Here is a 21449-nt window from a genome sequence, read left to right on the forward strand (position 1 = left end):
TAGAGGGGGCTGACCCAGGTGTGAACTACATCTGCCTGTGATAGGGTAGGGATCCTTCGAAGTTAATTAAGGTTTTGGACTCAGCCCAGATAGCCATCCTGTTAGGGGAAGGTCAACCCCTTTCCCGTTATCTCAGCTCTGGGAACCACTTCACACCTAATCAAGGAGCCATTCAACTCCATGGTGACAATCAACATTGGCAGAGAAGCACATTTGGCTCAGGCGGAAAATGTAAACTTTATAAAAGTGTAATTTTCAAAACAGTGCTATAAAATCCGACTATTAAGTTGGATGTTAAATTACTATTTATATGAGCCCTTAAATACTTTTTTTTGCTACTCCCAAAATGAAGTTAAGCATTATAAAGTGTTCTAATGTAACCCAGTGCTTTTCTATATGAGAAAATGTGTCTTGTCATAGGAAAAAATGGCTGAGGTGGTTTTTCACTGCCAGGACATGTAAAACATAAAGTATGCATGTCCTGCTTTTGAAATACTATGCAGCCTGCCCTATGGGCATTTAAAGTGTATCTTAAGGGTGATGTATCATTAATAGAAAGCAAGGCTTAGGCCTGGCAAAAGGATTATTTTATCAGGTCAAATTGGCGTTTTTAAAACTGCCTACCTAGGCTGCAGGGGCAGGCCTGGAGACATGCCTTGCATTGTCACTTTTGTGGTGGCACAACATGTGCTGCAGTGCACTAGTGATATTGAAATTACAGGCCCGAGTACCATGTACTAATGATTCATATGCAACTTAAATATGCCAATCATGAGTGTAGCTAATTTTGACTTGCTTTACGGGTCATAGCACATGTACGGAGACCTAGTTACCAGTGTCCCAGTGCACAACATCGAATAAATAGCAGCATAACTCCAGAAAAAATGGAGGTTAACATACAAAAAAAGAGGCCTATTCCAACGGTTGGAGAATTACTGAGGTATCTGCACTGCGCTCCAGCAAGAAAAGGTCAGTGGTTGAGTATCAATCATGGGTGCCCTTGAACAAGCCAGCAGTTGAAGGCACAGCTTCCTGATGGCAGCTGATTGGCAAGCCCTTTGTCACTAACTGACAGCTTAGAAGCTAAGAGCCACTGTCTGGAAATACTTACCTACCTCCACTAATTGGGAACCAACTCTCTGCCCATCCCCGCAACCCCATTCTAGTTCAGTCCAGCCTGTTGCTGGTTACTGATAACTGTTTGTGACCCAAGATAATTCCGTTCATGGGCAATTCCCTAAAAGCTTACTGGTTTGTAGCAGCAACATATTTATAAACTAGTTCCAGGCTAAATGTGACTGGCATCTAATGATAGATAAAAAGCAAATCTGTTAACAATGTGCTATGTATATTTCTCTACCACAGAACGTCAGTGAATATTTTCTTTATATTCCTTTATCTGTTGTATGAACTTCATTTTTAGTGCAGAATAGTAAAGACTGTACCATGCCTATTGGGGGAGATACTGAACATGACTATGGACTCCTTGGGTTTGTTTGCGTACGATGAAGTTTGGGCCATCGCAAGTCTCAAAGAGAGACTGGAGAACCTTTGCAGCCACAATGTTGATTCATTGCTTCTGAAGTAAATGCCCTATTTTGAACTGAGGCCCTGGAGCAGCCATTAACTCAGGCCTGACTGTGTGCAGCTCCAAAACAAGATCTACTGGATAGATGCTACATTGACCTAAGTACATTAAAGAAGATTAAGCTACATTAATAGATAGCAATACCCACTGATGTATGGGTTTGCTTCTGATGCAATTGGGCACCAAATATTTAATAACCTATTTTGAATTTAAATAGTAATGTAACAATACATGCTATTAAAAGTGCAGTTTGTGAATATCAAAAAGTAGTAAACGTACTCAAAAGTGTAAAATTCTCAAAAATGAAAGTTACCATTGTGGATCTGTGTCACAGACAGGTGCGTGGAAAACTGTTTAAAATAAGAAAGGAGTCACCTTTTTTAATTCATTAGTACCCACTAGGGTGTCTGTACTCACCAGACTGGACATCATTTGAAATACAAAGCAGATGCTTTCTTTGACTTCTCCTGGTCAAGGAGAAATCACACATTCAAACTCATGTTGACCAGGAAGAGGATGGTAACCCAGGTATGGGTTGGATCTCTTTCTTTGTGCTGTGAACAGCAACACAACATGTTCAAACAAAGACCCACACATTTGGGTCAGAACATTCCTCCTATAGTTTTGATAAGAACTAAAGACTCACCCCTCTAAGGTCCACCACATCGAACATTGATAAGCCATCTCTGCACAGCCAGGACCGACGGCACTGGATGGAACATCCTGTTTATTCTTTGTACATGATCTTCAGTTCTTCTCTACTCCAGATTCCCTTTACAGCACTCTTTAGATTTCTCTAAATTCCACGTACATATATATATATTGTAATCATGGTAACTAACAAGAGACAAGTGTTGGTGGATTTCTGACAACCCTTGGCTACAGGAGGATATCGTTGCATTTCAAGGAATTCCAACAATATCATGGGTAAAACTTCTTTCATTGTTGTAATGAAGCCTGGGAGACGTAGAGTTACAAATCGATAAATTAGTATACGTGCATCTCAAGAGTTCTTATAATTACCTTGTTCTGTTCCTACAGCACGTCTACTTTCTACTTTCCTATAGCATCAGTTCTTTATCATGGACATCTTCCTTGTATTCATATACTGGCCACCTCTTTCCAGTGGAGCCCCATGAATGGAAGCAGAGCTATAGGTGTAAGATTCTATGCCCTTCAGCAGACCATACAAATAAACATAGGGGCGAACTGTCACTGTGCCACATGATGGTACGGTGAAGGTCCATGGGCATCTTTAAAGTAACCGCTGTTATTCCTCTATTTGGGACTGCTTGCATATGGAAACATCTCTTTAGTTGTTCTCTTTTAAGAATGGGAAATAAGAAAAGGTTTAGGAAAACATGGTGTCATACATATTTTAGACCCATTTCTGTTCTTGCAACGCAGCACAATGCACATGCTCTCCCCTGTATGTTAGACTCAGAAAGGCTTCTCTGAGGGCCACAAAAGCTGGCCGCATTCCAAGCCACAAAAATAGGGTAGACTTACTGGTCTGGATGAAGCCACTGTTGTTGACTGACCTACTGGGACCTGTAAGTAGGACAAAGGTCCCTGGAGCAGAGTATGCTGTGCTGCCTTGGAGGAAGGCAGGTCTGCTGTAATCCTAAACAGAGTGTTTGTGGAGCCCATCTCCCACTGACATCCATGGCCTCAGCACACAGAAAAGGCACCTTTTGGTGGAGTTAAGACTTAGTTATTGTTTAAACAATCATAGGACATCTCCAGGACAACAACTGTCTCGATAATATGTGGACTGATTTTCTCCGGCCACACCAACGAGTCAGTTCTTCTTTCTATTCTAGATGATCATGTGGTAAAGTTAGATGCTGGTCATGGCAACACACTGATCGGGCTGGATGTCTGCCACTCTTGACATGGTCGATCATGCCACCATTTTGTACCATGTCAAAGCACCAGACATTGAGGGACTGCTTTATGGTTGTTTGGCCCAGGCAGTAAAGTTGCATCCTATTCAGATCAAAAAGGATCGTCATTTATTCAATGTCTATGTTAGCCCTTTGGTGAATGCTCTAACAGAGATGAGTATTACCTCATACATATGTGCTGATGGTACCTAACTATTAGTGAGATTAGTGAATTTTCCCTCAACACACTCAGCTTGGCGTGGCACTTATTGACCGCCTGAGATAGGATCTCTACACGCACCTTCCAAGCTGGTGAAGAGCCCTGGCGTGAACATTGATTGCCATTTCCTTTAGCACCTCAAGTCCCATCTCGTGGGTTGTCCTGCACATATTACCTCAAACTACTGAAAAGATCCTTCCTCGTGTATTTCCTGACTGCAAGCACATGGTAGGTGCAGCCCTTATAGGATCACACCTTCACTGTGCTAAGCCCCTATGTCTGGGGCTATCACAATTTTCCTAGGTAAACAACAGGTTGTGCAGAATACAGCTGCTCATCTGCTCTCAGGTGCACCTAGCTTTGCAGATGCTGGTTCACTGTTGCAGAGATTACATTGGATTCCCATCAAGCAGCGGGTTCTGTTTAACTCCTCGGTATTGTACACAGAGCAGTAACAAGTGACTCTTTGGCATTCATCAGTAGACATCTTCAATTACACTTCCCCAGAAGAACACTCTGATCATCCTTGCCCAACCTACTGACTGTTCCAACACACCATAAGCAGATGACTGACGGTCGGCGCTTAACAACTTGTACTGCACAGCTCTGCAATGTCCCTTCTGTTTCGCTGCACCTTGAGAAATCACAGCTTAAGTTCTACAGAAAGCTTAAGCCATGGCTGTTTTTTCAGGCTTATTTTTTTGTCCTGTTTTAGTACAGTTTACTGTTCTGTTTCAAATGTTCACCTTCTTTAACTTTCACCTAGAGACAACTGGTGCGCGCTTTGTAAATAGTTTGTAAGTTAACACCAGGAAAAGTGCCAACCTACCCCAAAAAGGTACAACCTCACTGGGCACTTTTCCATGGTTTTTCCTGCTTGGAGATTTTGAACTTGACGTTGAAGGCTAACACAAGGCTACTCAAAGAAAGTATTCAACACTCGTGAAACCTTGTCTCATCACAGTAGTCTGCTTTGCTCTGCTGTATTTTGAGTTCTGAAAAAGTTTATAAATCTAAAGTTAAAACTGTTGACTAGATTAATCGCTCTCCCATACTCGAATCTCCCCCCTCGCCTTTTAGATGCAAACAGTGCCAAGGAGTAGCCCTCTATAGATCTTGGAATCTTCAGACTACACACAACCTAGCTCCATGCTGGTCAGCCATGCAGGGTGATTAGTTCCGGCAGTGCTTTATTTAAGCTGGTGCTTTCCGGCACCTACTTGTCGGCACTAATGACAGTCAGCCACATAGTGGCACTGTTTGTTTAATATAGATATTAGCACAACAGCTGTTTATTAATTCAATATACATTCAAAATGACTAATATCTGTTACCCAAGCCATTGTTATAGCTTTGGGTGGAAGTGGAACACTTGTTATAGCTTTGGGTGGAAGTGGTACACTTGTTATAGCTTTGGGTGGAAGTGGTACAGTGGGTAGTAGTTGTGTTGGTGCTGCCATTGGCAGTGCTGACAGGGGCAAAGGGTGGTGCAAGCTGCAGTGGTCGCCTGATGAGGGCCCTGGCACAAATTTGTTTTACAAATTAAGCACTGAGGGTCCCGTCTATTTTGCCCTTAATGCCACATGTTTTCGATTATTGACCCAATTACTTTATTCGGTCATTTAATCCAGTTTTCTAGTATTGGAATTCTGTGATCTGTTTTTAACTTTAATGCTAGTTTGATGCAGCAAAAATACTGTCCCCACATTTTTCTTGAGGGAAACTTTTCTTGGGCCTCTGCTTCCAAAGGTAAGCCTGGGATTTCTCACAGAAAACTTCTTTTTAGGTCTCGCCTATGCAGCGCACATGCAATGCATAGGCAAAAATACCTTTAGCAATCGCTTCGGCTTTTGAGACAAAAACGTGCACATGTTCCATTGCCTTCAATGGCAACGCGTGCATGTCTGGAGATTCACTTGCGGGAGCGAGCGGCTGGCGCCATATGTTATCAATTATCGTGGCGCCAGCCGCTCGCTCCCGCAAGTGAATCACGCAGGTCCCCTCCTCTCTCCCCCTCCCCCTGCTGCCGACCGAGGCACGCGCGCTTGTGCTTGTTGTTCGTTTTTTACGGGTCAACTAAAATATGCAAACATTGTGCAATTCCAACTCTCCTGGATGCTATCTTTCGGCATTCTCACAATATCTGACTATCCATCAGCCCTCACAAAGGGCAACTTGGAATGCTTAGAACAGTTTAAACCCCATGCCACCCTGCCTCGCACGCGCACAAGTGCTGAAGGCAGCACTTCCTGCATCTGCTCTTTTCTTCCACAAACGCGTTTTAATTGGAATCTTCATGAATCTTAAAAGATTCACCTTTGTGAGCAGAGATTCTGTATCTTCCTTCATTTAGAACGCCGTCACATTCTGGATTCTGTGCCATGCCCCCAAATAGTGAGGATTTGCCCAAGATCGCTCTTGAAGACTGGTTGCCTTTGGCGGCAGCTGATGGCAAACCCAGAGACCTCGTTAAAGTCAGTACTTCCTTCGGAGATTGCTGCCAATTCGAGAGCAACGTTTTGCTTTCCTTTCAAATATTTATCATGGTTGGTGAGTATAACCCAACACATTTTTTCCTTGCAAACCCAGTGGATTGTGAATTTCATTTGGGGCTGCCAGCCGCCATTAGTTTGTGTACACTGGTAAGGTAAACAGCATCTTCACAGCTTTCAAAGTGACTAAATCTGTTTTTAGTATATTTGTTTATTTCTGTATTTGTGAGCACTTGCGTAATGTACATAAGTATGGCCTTCCGGGGAGGTCTGTTAGCTTGGTGGTCAGGTGAGGGGCTTTCACCTCAAGTGATCAGCGAACTGCAGCAGCACGGCACCGATATATAGAAAGCCATGCCTGGCCTCATTGCTTCAAAAATGTATAATTACCTGTCGTGCAAATATCTCCTTGCAGAATGCAGTTTTGCATCTCTTCTTTACAAAGCATGTGCTTTCGCGGGGCGGATTTCCTGCTTGAGCGCAGGACAAGTTGTTGTATTTCACAAGGTGCAGCATCCGTTTGTGTGTTTCTGTGGCTCCTCCTGGTACAGTTTGCAGCTGTGGTGGTGGGGCACAATGGGGTGCCAAGACAAACAGAGCTGGGGCACAGGCCCCCTTTGCTCCCCCCCCCCTCGATAGATGCCACTGGTGTCTGATGAGAACATTATACTCTAGCGTCTGCCATCTTTGTCCATTCATTTGTGTGGAGAGTGTACTTATGTATTGAAAACCAACACAGCACCGTAAGGACGGTGCTAGTGCACCCTGCACACATGGGTGCATAGGAAGGCGCACAGGTCCATACTCAGAGTCTTTGACCTCTTTAATGCGTTGCCCAAAAAACTGAAGTGCGGATCCTGTCTGCAGTTGTGTACTCACTAGGTCTATTATCCTTGATTATTATTCTACCCTTCGGTAATGTTTTTATGAACATTAAGACCTGGGTGTGCATTGCATACAGCATCACAGTTGTAACATCGCCCTGTGGAATATTCTTACAGTTGTCGCTCAGCAAGCCCCATGAGAAGCCTTTCTGCAAGGATCTCTCTTAGAGAACACCTTTCAAGCATTAGACGTGCCATTCCCACTTTGAGGTACAGCCTACTGCTAGCTCTGAGCTGTGGAGGGAGAGGCCCTGCCCCACCAAGGCACCTACAGGTCGCTCCACAACACTTGTGTTGGAAGCAGTGCTTAATTTGAGCCGGTAGTTTCCGGTGCTCAATACCGGCGCTTAATCATCAACAGCGGCGCTTTTCATGAGCACCAATTAAAGACACATTTACAGAGCAATTAAGTGATTTGCCCAGATTCACAGGATGTTCAGCCAACGCCGAGAGTCGAACCTGGTTCCCCAGTTCTGAAATCTGCAGCTCTGGCCGTTACGCCACATCCTCTCCCCCCTTTCATGGTTAGCAGTTGGTTCTGTTTTAGGCGGAGCTAACGGGAGAAATGGGCTGGTGCAAGCTGCCTCCTGACGGGAGCCCCAGCACGTATTTGTTTTACAAATTACCCACTGGTTGGAAGGTCCTCTTGCTCATGATCGTTGTACAAAATATGGTGCTGCTGTAAACAAGTAGGTGTCCTTCATAGGAATAGTGAAGCTTGCTTAAGTTTGTAATGTCAGAACAAATGCTTTGTAGGTCTCAATGGGCTAACTAGTTGCATGCAGTTAAGTCTTCTAGTACCTCGCCAGTGAAATGGTGTAGTAGGCAGTCTTATCAGGTGAGCAGAAGGTGTATAAGATCACTCGGGTAACTGACTACTCCTCTTAACCCAGCTGTACCTAAATACACTGGCATAGCACATACATATGATTATGTGACTCCTCGTTGTAACTTAGGAGTTCTCGCAGGTAAAGAACAAATGCTCAATTCGAACTATTTGGAGCTGAAACTTGAGATATTAGATCATTTTCTGTCCTCTGTATCTTTGCACATTAATTCTGCCATTAATTCTATATCTTTTCACAAGTTCTTTTTAGTTATTTTCCACTGTATCTGTCTTCCCTACATCTTCTCACGTTGTTTCCTGTTGTTCCTGCATCGAGTACGCATTTTGCCGGCATTCTCACTACTCAGCTATGTTGACTGCCACAGTATGTTTGCAAAGTTTGGACTTGCAGCTGTGTCTTTGACAACCCTGTCAATAAGAGCCAGATTTGGCAGCTGGCACAAAGCCACCAGTTGTTAAACCATTTAAGCAGGGCACAGCTACTAAAAAAAAAAGTGGGACGAAACAAATTAGGTAGTATACAAGTGACATCATGGCGCTTGACATCGCAAGTGGCATCACAGGAAGTGGCATCTCAACCCATGACTTCACAGGCAGTGACATCAGATCTTCACACCTCACAAATGTTTAGCAGGTGTATTAGGAGTACATTTGAGCGCATCACAATGTATAACAAATTAGATTTTGCTTTGGGGCTGTGCCAAAAAATGTACACAACCCCAACACAAAATCTGGACCTCAATTTATAATATTCTTTTTAAATCCTGCCACACAGAAATTGGCAACAAGGACAAACATAGCAGTAAATCTGTTCTGCTTAATTTGTTGCAGAGTCTGTATTTCAAAATACCTTATGGGGTTAAGGCACAGCAAAGATCCTTGTGTGCCAGCTAAATCTCAGAGATTAATAATAATAATGGTAGGAAACCTCTGGAGGGTAACTTATTTTCTAGAGAGATTATTTTGTCTAGTCCCAGTTTTGAATAAAAGTATCATAGAGGGTTAATATGTCTCATGCAAAGCACATTATGTACCATGCAGATGGCAGATTTTTGTTTTGTGTTAATGTGTAAGTGGGTTATTGCTTTTATTGCTTTTAAGACAGATCCTTTTGTTACTTGCAGTTCATAAATTGTAATCCTTCTTAATATAGCACAGTGTGTTATGAAGGACATGTGGCTCCTACACACTGTGACCCTCACTGTCTTATGTAACATATCCTTTACATTTATTTACATTAATATGATTTATTATCAATGTATAATGTGTACATTTTGGGGTGGCAGAGTGGGCTAAAGAACGGTGATGGATTAAACCCAGATCAGTTGACTGGGGGTGAGTGCTTGCAATGTTCAACACTCCGTCCATCATTTCCTTTGGTTTTTGCTACATGTAATGTAAAGCGCTCTGACACCCTGCTAAAGAGCGCTATAAAATAAATAGAATAAAATAGTGGTATTTAAATTTTTATTTGCGTAAATACTTGGACAGACGAACACATCTGGCCTTCTTACAGTACATGCATATCTCATATACAGGGACTGAACAAAGTCAAAAGCATCCCTCTTGTAGGTACCTATCAAGTGATAAGCTGTGTGCCTTTGTTTTTCCTCCATTGCATCTGGGTGTGAGGCTCGCGATAGCTCCCAGCAGGGATACTCCAACAAAAGGAGGCCTGATGGCCCCTTAACTTTGGCTTTTGTAATGAGGGCAGCAGGAATCTGATATGCCCCTTCCCGGCCTGTACGTTGTCTGCTTGGAACAAAAGCAGACAATGCGCATGCGCTGCTGGGACAAGTTTAGCATATTTCTTCCCCTTAGTAGGTGAATAGACGCAGTCTTCCCATGTGTACCCTCGACTTTTGCCCGGCTTCTCAGTAGTTGCACTCGGGTACATGTTAAAGAGGGTCTCTTTTAATATCTCTTAAGTGACATTCCTCATTCAGATTTAACATATTTAAAAGCGAAAGTTTTCATTGACTTAAAAACTTTGCCTTTTTGTGAGTAACATGGACTGCAGGTCAACAATCCACGCTTCAAAGATGGTTTATTGCCTACTACTTTGCTTTACTATCGTTCAAGAAAGGGGAAATCAACAAAATCTGCTGTTACATTACCACAAGCATTACAAACGGGCAATCCGTCTGCTCTACACAAAAAAATTTAAAAAATACATTAGTCGGCTTCAAACATTGCTGATGAATGTAGCATATATCCAAATATTTCATGTTTAGTTCTCTTTTTGTTTCTTTGTTGGTGCTTTACTGTCTTTTCTACATAAATGTCTTTGTTCAAAACCTCAACCACCTTTCAGATTTATGGTATCCTATGTCTTCTAAATTATGTTCTGCCACTTCTTTTTCCTAAGATATCGCTGGCAAAAACGCAATGTCGCTTTTGCTAAGTAAACTAACTTAGCTATGAATTTTGCCTGAATTGTATACTGTATGATGTGCAACCGCGCTAAAAGTATGATTTTCAGATCAGACTCTTTTGTAATGTGTACGTAAACAGACTTAAACAAGCATTGGCATAGCCAATAGGTCTCACCTTTGGGACCTTATAAGTGTTTAGCCAAGCAACAGTTGTTGTTGCACCAAGGATATTGTGCTGCATACTGAAATACTTATAAGGTCCCAAAAGCGAAACCTATTGTCTATGCCAATGCTTGTACTTCTTAGGCACTAGCTTAACTTTGTGGGTGTTCTACCACCGCTCATATGTAGTCCGAGGCTGTTTTCCGCCATCAATCTGATTTCCTAAACACACACTCTAGCTACCTGCTCAACACTTACCACATTCTTTTCGACAGGAGGATCCCTGACACATTTGCAGTAGTAGAGACTTTTCAGAATGTCCCTCAATTGTTTTTTACTCACTCGTTCTCATTTTCACTGGAAGCAAAACTTTGAAGCAAGACCTGAGAAAAGTTGTTCCCAGCCCTCAATGCTCCCAGGCCGAAGAAGATGACTTAATGCATGTGCATCTGTATTTCTTGGGCACAGTAACATGTGTAACATAATTGTACTGTAAGCATTCAGTGCAATAGAGTGGCATCTGTTTGCTGGGACAGTTAGAGGTATGGGTGGGACGTTGCATGAAAAGCTAGGTAAAGGCAGAGACAGTAGTTACTGTGGGTAAGGGTGAGACTGAGAGAGGCCACTTGCTGGAGGTATGCATGCAATGACACCTGAGGGATGGGGGTTTAGAGAGTGGAGGTGAACAGTCACATCTCATAGCATCTGAATGTGTCAGTAGACATTGAAATATGGGAGGGAAGTCCTATGTGTATATCCAGGAGGCAGATGTGCCAGTGGAGAGTTCATGGTAGACTGAACGACAAGAATCTGGACCCTACGCGTTTTGGACTGAAGTTAGTGAGGATGTTGTGATTATCAGAAGGATCCAACAAGGAATATTACAAGCAATGTTGCAGCAGAGTTTTAGTGATTAGTGATGTATTTAGGAACATATATTCATCAGCTAGTGAGTAAAACCTGATGATGGTAAGATTGTGGGGGAATATTGACAAGGCGGCGATAGAAAATTTTCGCCGCTTTTGCGGCCGTTTTCGGCCGAAAAGCAGCGATAATTTTATCGGCCAATTAGCAAGATCACACTAACGCGTGAAACCTTGCATTAGCGCCCAAATTCTAAAGGCCCAGTTTTGCATCTCTAATGAGATGCAAAGTGGGCGTTCTTGACCTGATATGAGCACACTAATAGATTTTTCAAGCACACGCTTGTTGTTTTATTCGTTGACACCTGTAGATATTCAATAAACATATTTTTCTCCAGGGAGTCAATTTTAACACACTGCTCATATACACTGCACTTTCTTCACACGTAGTCACATCACACCCTAGGCAGCTTCATCAAGTGTTAGGAGAATCATACCTCTGTAGTTACATTTCAAAAACATCCGCGAGCTCCTCCTTTTTTCGACACTAGCAAAGGAGTTGTAGCTCCTTAACTGCACCAGGTGCGGTTAAGAGGAGGTCCCAAATGATGAAGCATGCCACTCCGGTGGGTGATGGGACTTTGTCCTCTTTATGAGGACTTTTTCGTTGCACTTGCTGGGTTGTTTTCACTAGCTCTCAATTGTGTTTTAGTAGACCCGCGGATTTCTTGTTGATACATATAAGGGGTAAAACAGAAGCCAAGTTGTCAGGATAATAAAGATGCTGTTACAGCAACACAGTGCAAGTCCTTGGAAGCAGGCAATGTTTGCCAAGCGTAACAGATTTTTTTAAATCATAGGGGAATTCCGCTTGAATGACAGAATGACATCCAACGTTGGCATGTAGTTAAACAGTTGGAAACTTGGGACAAGAGATTAAAGAGAAAGGACCATTGCCTGATAGGCGATAGGGGAATAAAAAAGTAGAGGTGATGCAATCAGAGAAGTTAGAAGTGGACATGTTTTTGTGAGAGGAGAGTTAATAGTTGAGTTCGTGGGATAATTATTGAATCTAAAGGCAGGATAAAAAAGAGGGCTGGACCGATTAAGGTGATGACATGAACGTTGTTTAATGATGGAGAGAGGTCCTGGTGGGTGAAGAGAGATGGTAGGGGATTGTTGTTTGCTAAGGTAATGAAATAGTGGCGGGGAAATGCTGAAAACTCAATTAGAAAATCAAGGTTACAACATCATAACCAATAATTACCGACACTGGTTTCATCAAGCGGTCACATTTTTTGGCAGACTACAAAGTTGTTCAATGAATGATTATGGGGCACTATATCAATAACACATCTGCTTGCATCTACATTCAAACAAGGGCAAAAGTAATTGTCAAACAATTGCAGTCAAATTTCTTCTGCTATTGGATCCACCAGGTAAGTGTTTGCAATTTGCGCATCTTGCATCTTGATTCCAAAGTCTCACTTACCTAAGTAAAACTGATTAGAGGCGTTCCCACAAGTCTGCTTAATCTCTGGGCTGTTCCAGCCTAAGGGATACAAGGCACAACCAGAGCCTATGAGGAGTCCTTTGAAGACAAAAGAGAAAACATATAGCAAATTTAGAATAAAATACAGCTCTGCCCCTGTACATGGTTTAAGAGAAATATACCTCATGAGTCATAAGCCTTTAACATAAACAAAAGTAGGGAAACACTTTCCTAAACATTGTTGTCACCATGTATTTGGTGATTATATGTGAACTGGTGGCTTTGGGCTTCAAATTAAGAATCAGATCTGGAAGAAACTGGGTTAATTTATTTTGGGGGGTGGGGGCGTGGTGAGAATCCTTCTCAAGCAAAAACCACAATGCTCGTCCCTGTGAACCACAAAAGTCACCAGATTAACCTGTGCTTAACCCTCTGGTAGCTTGGCACAAAAGTGATCAGGCTTAACTTGGAGGCAATGTGTAAAGTGTTCATGAAGTGAAAACACAACTCAAGAAAAATCCCATACCAATCTTGAAAAACAGAGCATATTCTAATATCAGAACAACAAAAATCCAAACTGTAAATCTGGAGATATGCAATTTCAAACTCTTAATTAAAAATTAGCACCAAACGGCACAAACCATCAACTGTGGCTACCTAGTCACACAGGACCAAGACAAAGTCGCAAGTTCAAGTCGACCGCAATGAAACACAGGCCAGGTACAGGACCGAGTTCGCCTCGCTGGTCTGTGTACCTGGTTGTACTGTGTCGCGGTACATTGAGTTGCATGTGTTCAGATGAAGCCACCAATAGGGAGGTGCTGCATCGAGTTGCATCGCGCTGCCTCAGTTCATACAAGGCTGCCGGTGAGGAGCTGTGAGGTGCTGCGATGCGAGGTTCTGCGTCGCGCTGCATAAGTTCTGGGGGAACCCAAAGTTGGGCAGGGAGGAGTGCACTCTGATGCCAGCCAAGGGACCAGGCCCTGAGTGGCACCTCTTAAGGGATCAGGACTCACTCCAGCAAAGGCCAGCAGTAGGGCACAGGCAGGTCCAGTTGGGTCTGGGCGGCTGAGCAGATGCACATCAGGTCTCTGGAGCTTGTGATGCCCCTGTAGCTCACACAGATGGCCAGTCAGATAGCCCTTGGAGTCACTCTGGTGGTTCTGAGTTGAAGCAGCAGGTCCCTTCTTCCCTCAGGCAGTAGGACAGACCTTCCTGCAACAGGTAACAGCAGGGAAGTCCTTCCATGAGCAGGACTGCAGGGCAGTCCTTTTTCTGAGTCTTTCACAGATCCACAGTGACCTGATAAGTGGCCTAGAAGGTCCAATATTTATACCTGTTTTTTAACCAGCCTTTGAAGTGGGCCTTCCTTCCCCTGCCAAGGCTACAGGTAGTCCAGGATGACAAAACACTGGTATCAGATCCCTTTGTGTGTGTGCTGGAGATAGGCCTTTGAAATGTAAGTGGGCAGGAAACCACTCCATCCTGGTCAGAATGGCCCTTTCTGCCCACACCTAGCCCCCCTTGATCTCACTGTTTGTGAGGAATACACAAAGGCTGACAGCTAAGCTTTAGGCATGGCAAAATGTTTATTTTGCCAGGTCGAAATGCCAGTCTAAAACTGCAGTACAGGCTGCAGTGACAGGCCTGAGACATGTTTTAAAAGGCTACTTTAGTGGATGGCACAACCAGTGCTGCAGGCCCACTAGTTATTACGCAGGAAAACTGGTATAGAGGGGAGGCAAGATGGCGCCTGCGCGAGCTCCCGTGCCGGCAGCTTGAGCTGATGCTCCTCTGTCCCGCAGCTCTACAACATGCTGTGTGCTACCTGTGGTTCTTGAGAACGGATCATCTTTTTTCTGAAAAGGCATTCTCATTGAGGAAAAAAAAATTATCGCTTTGTTTCACCTTCCGCGCCCTGACACACGGGTATGCTGAGAGTCCGTAAAGCGCTGATATCGAGTTAAGGCTGATGCTGGAGGCGATAGCCGCTGCAGCCGCGCTGTGGAGATTACGAAGAGCGTGGTGGGCGGTGACCGACACAGGTGTACCGGCTTGGCTTCGCGGCGAGTATTCTGCCAGAGCAGAGTTGGATCGACTGAAGAAAGGTGTAATGGCTCCAAAACAAGCTCGGAAGGCCTGCGGTCAGGAAGCAAAGACTTCTACCTTTACAACCAAACAAGGTGAGAGAGATACCGGTATTCATCCACCGTCAGGGAAAGTCAAACAAACTATAATGACATTATTTTCTAATACCGAGCAAAAACGCCAAGGGATATTAACTAATGAGCTTCAAACAGACAATACCCCCTTTACACCTCGGCCTGATGTCTCTGTCGTAGATGATGTTTTAAAAGATATAGGAGACGATAACGTATCAAAAATTGCGACTTATAAGGAAATAAAAGAAAAAGAATCCCAGTGTTTATCACCCTCAGAGACTTTAACTGTGACTGAAAGTCTAATCCCCGAAGAGCCTGAAAGGGTCATGCCGCCAGAGTTTGAATCCAGGGATTTTTTTCTCTGTCTCAGAAAATTCTGTCTCCTCATCTGAGGATCTGGCTATGCAATATACGAGACAGATGTCTATTGAGGGAGAAGTTGATTCCATTGAAGATGAGGTGAATGCTAGCGGTGAGCTTGGGGAGGAGGATACCCCCATCACCGTAAGAGGTCGCGATCCATCTTTAGCTGTGGGTGCTGTTGACTCTCAAGATGGTCAAGCGACGGATATTACTCTCACAACAATATATCAAACTATTCTGAGTCATATGGATAAAACTGCATTAGACAGTCAGAAAATCCAAAACTCCTGTCGAAAGCTACAGGGCTCGATCAGAAGGCTGGTCAAAGCGCAATCAGACTTTGGAGAACGATTCACAGAAGTTGAAACACGAGTATCCAACATTGAGGATGATCTGTCTAAGCAAAAAAAGGCTACGGAGATCTTGAGTAGTAATAGAGATGATGTGCTCTGGCGAATGGCCGATATGGAAAATCGATCTCGCCGCAATAACCTAAGAGTAATGCAGATTTCTGAAGGCGACGAAGGACAAGACCCACGGAAGTTTATAGTAGATCTTTTCCAGAAAGCGTTTCCTAGCCTAAGTAAATGGGATTGGGACCGAGAAATTGAAAGGGCTCACAGATTCCCTTTTAATATTCAGTCTCGTTCCGGGCAAAACACAAGATCAAAACCAAGGCCGATTCTTGTAGCTTTCAATAGTTTTCGAGCCAGAGAAGATGTTTATTTGCAAACTCGTCTAAACAGTAAATCCATGGCTGAAGGATTTACTTTTTTTACGGTACCTGATTATTCCAAATATACAATGGATATTCGTTGGCAACTGCGACAACTGGTGGATTTATTTAAAAAAAAGGGCGCGCAGGCTTATATTATGAACCCCGCAAAACTCAAAGTGACTTATAACGAAAAAATGAGATTTTTTACTAATGTCGCCCCTGCTAAAGAGTATTTACATTCTCTGAAGGACCTTTAAATTGATTTTGTTTGTTTTTTCTTTATTTCCGAGATGGAGCACTCTCACAATAATTTATGGATGTGATAGTTCATTATATATCATGCCTAGTAATGTCTTGGGGGCCAGCCTTTGATTAGGTTTGAGAGTTAAAGATGTTTGATTTAGATAGATTCAGGTGACACATAGCAGGAAGGGGTTTCCCCCATGGTATTGTTTTTTGTAATAGAGCAGATAGAGCTGTCGGAATCGACAGAGGGGTTGGCGCTCATTCCATCCATAGGACCGAGTCCTAAAGCCTCGATTAAGGGAGGGGGGAATGGGTCACTGGGGTTGGGGAGGGGAAGGAGGGGGAGGGGAAGGTGGTGGGTTAGGGGATGGGTTGGGAATAAAGGAAAAAATTCCTTGGCGGTTCCAAATGAGAGTTACGAAATGAATATTTTTGAACGATGTACGTATGTTACGAATTTAATCTTGTATAATTTTCAGTTTGATTGGGTCAAAACTGTATCTTGGATATTGATTTTGATATTGATTTAGAGAATAATGTTCAATGTCTCGAAGTATAAAAATGTGTTCCTTTAATGTATCGGGGCTCAACTCTAGCAATAAAAGACGGAGAATCGCTGCAGAAATTCGCTTTATCCAACCTGATATTCTCTGCCTGCAGGAAACACATCTTTCTTGGGATAATAGGTTTCTTATAGCGGATCTTGGCTATGTGTTGAATGTAGCTTCTCAACAAATTAACAATACTAGAGGGGTTATGATCCTTTCTAGACCTAGATATTGTATAGTCGGCCGTAAATTAGCTGATAAATGGGGCAGATGGGCTATAGTTGAGGTCACAGTACGGGGTAGGGTTTTTACAATTTGTTCAATATATGGGTCTAATGTGGATGAGGCTGAAGTTTTAGAATTATTAAATATATAGTTAGCTAATTGGAGAGCTCCGCTAATCTTATGTGGAGATCTGAATATTAACTTAAGCACTACGGAACTAATGAGAGGTTTAGTATATTATCAGGGACGGAAACCACGGGTCTTTAAAGCCTTATATGATTTAGTTAATGATCTTGGCCTGGTGCACATATGGAGTAAAAAATATCCCTCCCTTCCAGGTTACATGTACTATTCTGCACCACACAAGAAACTCGTTCGACTAGATTACTTTTTTACATCTTCAACTATTCATACACAGATAAGGATACAGACTTTTCCCAGAGTCACTTCGGATCACTCTCCCCTCATGATCGACTGGTCAATTTTGGCCGAGATAAATACTTTGAGAAGTTTTTCATTTGATAGGGAGCTCTGTCTTAACGAACAATATAGAAGCCATATGACGAAGTGGATGACAGAATTCTTTAGTATTAATTTAGGGTCAGCTAATATTGCAATAGTCTGGGACACATTTAAGGCCTGTTATAGAGGAGAAACGATAAAATTCGGATTATACCATCAAAATAAATTACGATCACAAATGAGGGAATTCTATCAGCAACTAGAGCTAGCGGAAGTTGGTCTTGCTAAAGCTTTGACAAAAAAAGATAATTTAATTCAAATATCGCGTATGGAAGAAAAAATTGCACAATGTAAAGCGACTATAACAGGAATTTGGGCCGAAGAGATTGCTTGCAAATATTTGGCAAATAGGAGACATATTTACGAATATGGCGAATCCATTGGCCGATCTTTAGCCTTGAGGTTAAAAATGAATTCTACTTCTCGCATGATTCCGAGATTACGGGACCAACTTGGGGTGGTCCGGGAAGATCCGATGGAAATTCTAGATGTATTTCACCAATTTTATTCGGAACTCTACACCAGGCAATCAAACTTTACTACGGCTCATATTCCTGATGCCGCCGTTGTAAATCAATTAAATGATGTAGAGGTAGATATTTTAGACAGCCCTTTTACCATGGAGGAATTAGAGGAGGCGGTTAGGCAGATACCAAATGGGAAAGCAGCCGGCCCTGACTTTATTCCTGGGGAAGTCTATAAATGCTTCTTCGAGCCATTGAAAAATATATTGCTAGCAATGTTCAGGATGGCACAAACGGGAATAGCACCAGCTACATGGAACGACGTTTCTATAGTCATTTTCAGTAAAAAAGGGAAACCTCCTGAACTACCTGGTTCGTACCGTCCAATATCTTTGCTTAATTGCGACAGCAAGTTATATTCCAAAATGTTATCTAACCGTATATCCAAAGTCATATCTTCACTAGTAACTATAAATCAACACGGTTTTATACCTAAAAGAGGAACGGTATCCCATATTAACAAAGTTATTACTTTATTTGATTTTGCAGATGTTGAAAAGAGGGACTTAGCTTTGATACTGCTTGATGCTGAAAAAGCGCTTTTGATCGTGTAGAGTGGGTTTATTTATGGGAAGTGTTGAGAAGGATGGGTTTTTGGGAAACTTTTCTAACGGCAATTCAGGTATTATATAATGCACCAATTGCTAGGATTACAGCTATGGGTCTAAAATCTGAAAAGATCAACATTACTAGAGGAACAAGACAAGGGTGCCCCTGTTCTCCTTTGCTTTTCGCTTTATATATTCATCCCTTTATTATTAGCCTGCAGAACTCTCCATATATCAAGCCTTTTTCAGTTACAGGCATTTTACATACAGTATTTGCATATGCAGATGATATCGCTATAGTGACTACTGACCCTAGAGAGGCTATGGTGGAGATCGAATCATTATCTAAAAATTTTGGAATAATGTCCGGGTACAAGCTAAATGCTGAAAAAACCCAAATTCTTTGTACAAAGAACATACAATTTAATGATGCTCGGGTTACAAATGAGGTTACTTACTTAGGCATTCAGATTAAAACCCAAATGCAAGAGATTGCTGAAAGTAATTGGGAGGTGACTATAGCTCAAATTAAAGATTCATTAGACAGATGGAGCAGACTTCAATTATCAATAATTGGAAGAGGGAACATAATTAAGAAGAATATCCTAGCCAAGATTTTGTATCTATTTCGAAGTATACCTTTGGAATTTTCACTCAAGCAAATACAGCAACTACAAAATATATGTGGGAAATTCGTGTGGGCTCCTGGCAAACCTCGTAGAGCCATGAAATGGCTCACGTTACCGGAAGAAAGAGGAGGCCGTGGTTTGCCTGATTTTCTTTGTTATTATTATATTTGCTTTTTACAAAAAATGGGCTATCTATTGACAGGGGAATCTCCAAAAAATGAGGCGGATGCCCCATCTATCTTTTTTTTACTTTTAGGAGAACAGGCAAAAGGCTGTTTACTAAAAGAATTAGAGGGCAACTACTACAAACGCACACGATTTAAGGTACTTGCTTCAGCATTTAAAGTCTGGAGAAACGTCAAGAAAATGATTAAACTAGGTAAAATCATATATTATACTCCTTTTAATGCTAATAAAATACTTCCCTCTGTGTTCTGGGACGACAATGCTAAGATATGGATTAGAAAAGGGATCTCAAGAATTGGTGACTTATATGATACAAATGCAAAATTCGTAACATATGTAGAATTAATGGACAAATATCAGCTTCCACAGACGTTATTCTTTAAATATCTTCAACTTCGCGACTTCTGTTTGAAAAACCAGATTGACGCTCTCCCTAATAACTTAATTGAGGGGATCCGTTTGCAAACAAGGATCGGCTCACTATATGCGATTTTAACGGAACATAGGAACGACGATATTCAAAAATATAACCACTATTGGACTAACCAACTGGGAGACCCTCAAATTGAAATAGTGGAATCGCTATGTCTCGCTAAAAAAATTTGTCTGGCGGCTAATCTAAAAGCTCAAGTTTATAAAACGATTTTCAGGTTATATTATACTCCTAAACGCATGGCAACTTGGGGAGATAAATACAATGGTAAATGTTTTCGGTGTGGAGATCAGGAAGCTGACATGTTGCATATCTTTTATAATTGGGCAAAACTGTCGCATTTTCTTGCTGAAGTCGAAGGATTTATATCATTGGTACTAGCTTGTCCTTTGAAGATCTCCCCTTCACTTATGATACTGGGCTGCTGTCAAAAAACATACAGTCATCAGATCTTAAAAGAACACCGGTATTTTCTATTTCTTGCAATGACGGTTGCCCGGTTATGTATTGCAACAGAATGGCTATCATCAGAACCCCCTACTTTTGAATTTTGGAGAGCGAAGTTGTATCGTATTTATGAAATTGAAATGCATTTGTATGCCTTGAAAGGAACCAGGAAGAAATGTTTGGGAATGTTAATTTGGGGAGCCCTTATGAATTTTCTCTCTGATAATACTAGTACATCGTAGTATCTGTGATTTGGCTTTTGCTGTCTGTTCCTTTGTCACTTCTTTTTTTTTTTTTTTTCTGCTTCTCTTTTTTTTTGTACATTGAAGTCATGTTTGTTTATAATAGTGGAACTGTCATGGAAATAAAAAAAAAAAAAAAAAAAAAAAGGAAAACTGGTATAGAGGAACAAATATCTATGTATTTACTTCATCATAGGGAACATCAAATTACCCTATAAATGGTACACTGTCCCATTTCAATTAATGAAGGACCAATTCAAACAATACACATACCACGAGGACTTCCTTTGAAAAAAATCAATCATTATTTTTGTTTTTGTGTAAATAGAAAACATGAAATTACACATATATAGACACTTACATCACCACAATTATATAAACATGAACATAAACAAAGTCTTTGTTGCTTATACCCACTTATTTTTACAATGAATCAGTGTTCGCACACTTAATCTAGGCAATACACTGTGAGGTAATCCTCTTTGCACACGAAGCTTCAACACCTCTACAGACATGTATTGAATGTGCTTTGAAATACAATAATAAAACTTGTCTTCAAGTGGACTCCTCCCATCAAAATTGTCGACTCGTTTCAGCCCCCGTTCCTTCCGGGCCTCATCAGGACAAGGGTAAAGGAACCAACGTGGCCTAAACCAATTCTGGCTCTTGGGCGTGCTCCAAAAACTCAGTAACCCTCCTTGTGAGGAATAATGTGAACCCTGAGACGTGGTTCAGTCACCTTTCGATGATGTCAAATACTCTTTATTGAGGAGTTCAACCCTGGTGTGTACTCGCTCCCTCTTATAGTAAAATCCCTTCTGCATCGCCTGGGGTCACGTAACGAATA

The 21449-nt window shown here is 42.0% G+C and overlaps 1 protein-coding gene across 2 annotated transcripts in view; it reads right to left on the reverse strand.

Moving 5' to 3' along the window:
* The window catches only part of LHFPL1 (LHFPL tetraspan subfamily member 1), a 222043-nt gene that overhangs the window by 68472 nt on the left and 132122 nt on the right, over positions 1-21449 (reverse strand). For both annotated transcript variants that reach the window (XM_085608215.1, XM_085608216.1), the window contains exon 3: positions 12810-12908. In XM_085608215.1, the coding sequence (XP_085464341.1) occupies positions 12810-12908 (99 nt within the window). The remainder of the gene's footprint in view (positions 1-12809; positions 12909-21449) is intronic.

Source organism: Triturus cristatus, chromosome 5_2 (assembly GCF_964204655.1).
Source record: "Triturus cristatus chromosome 5_2, aTriCri1.1, whole genome shotgun sequence".
NCBI classification, from domain to species: Eukaryota; Metazoa; Chordata; class Amphibia; order Caudata; family Salamandridae; genus Triturus; species Triturus cristatus.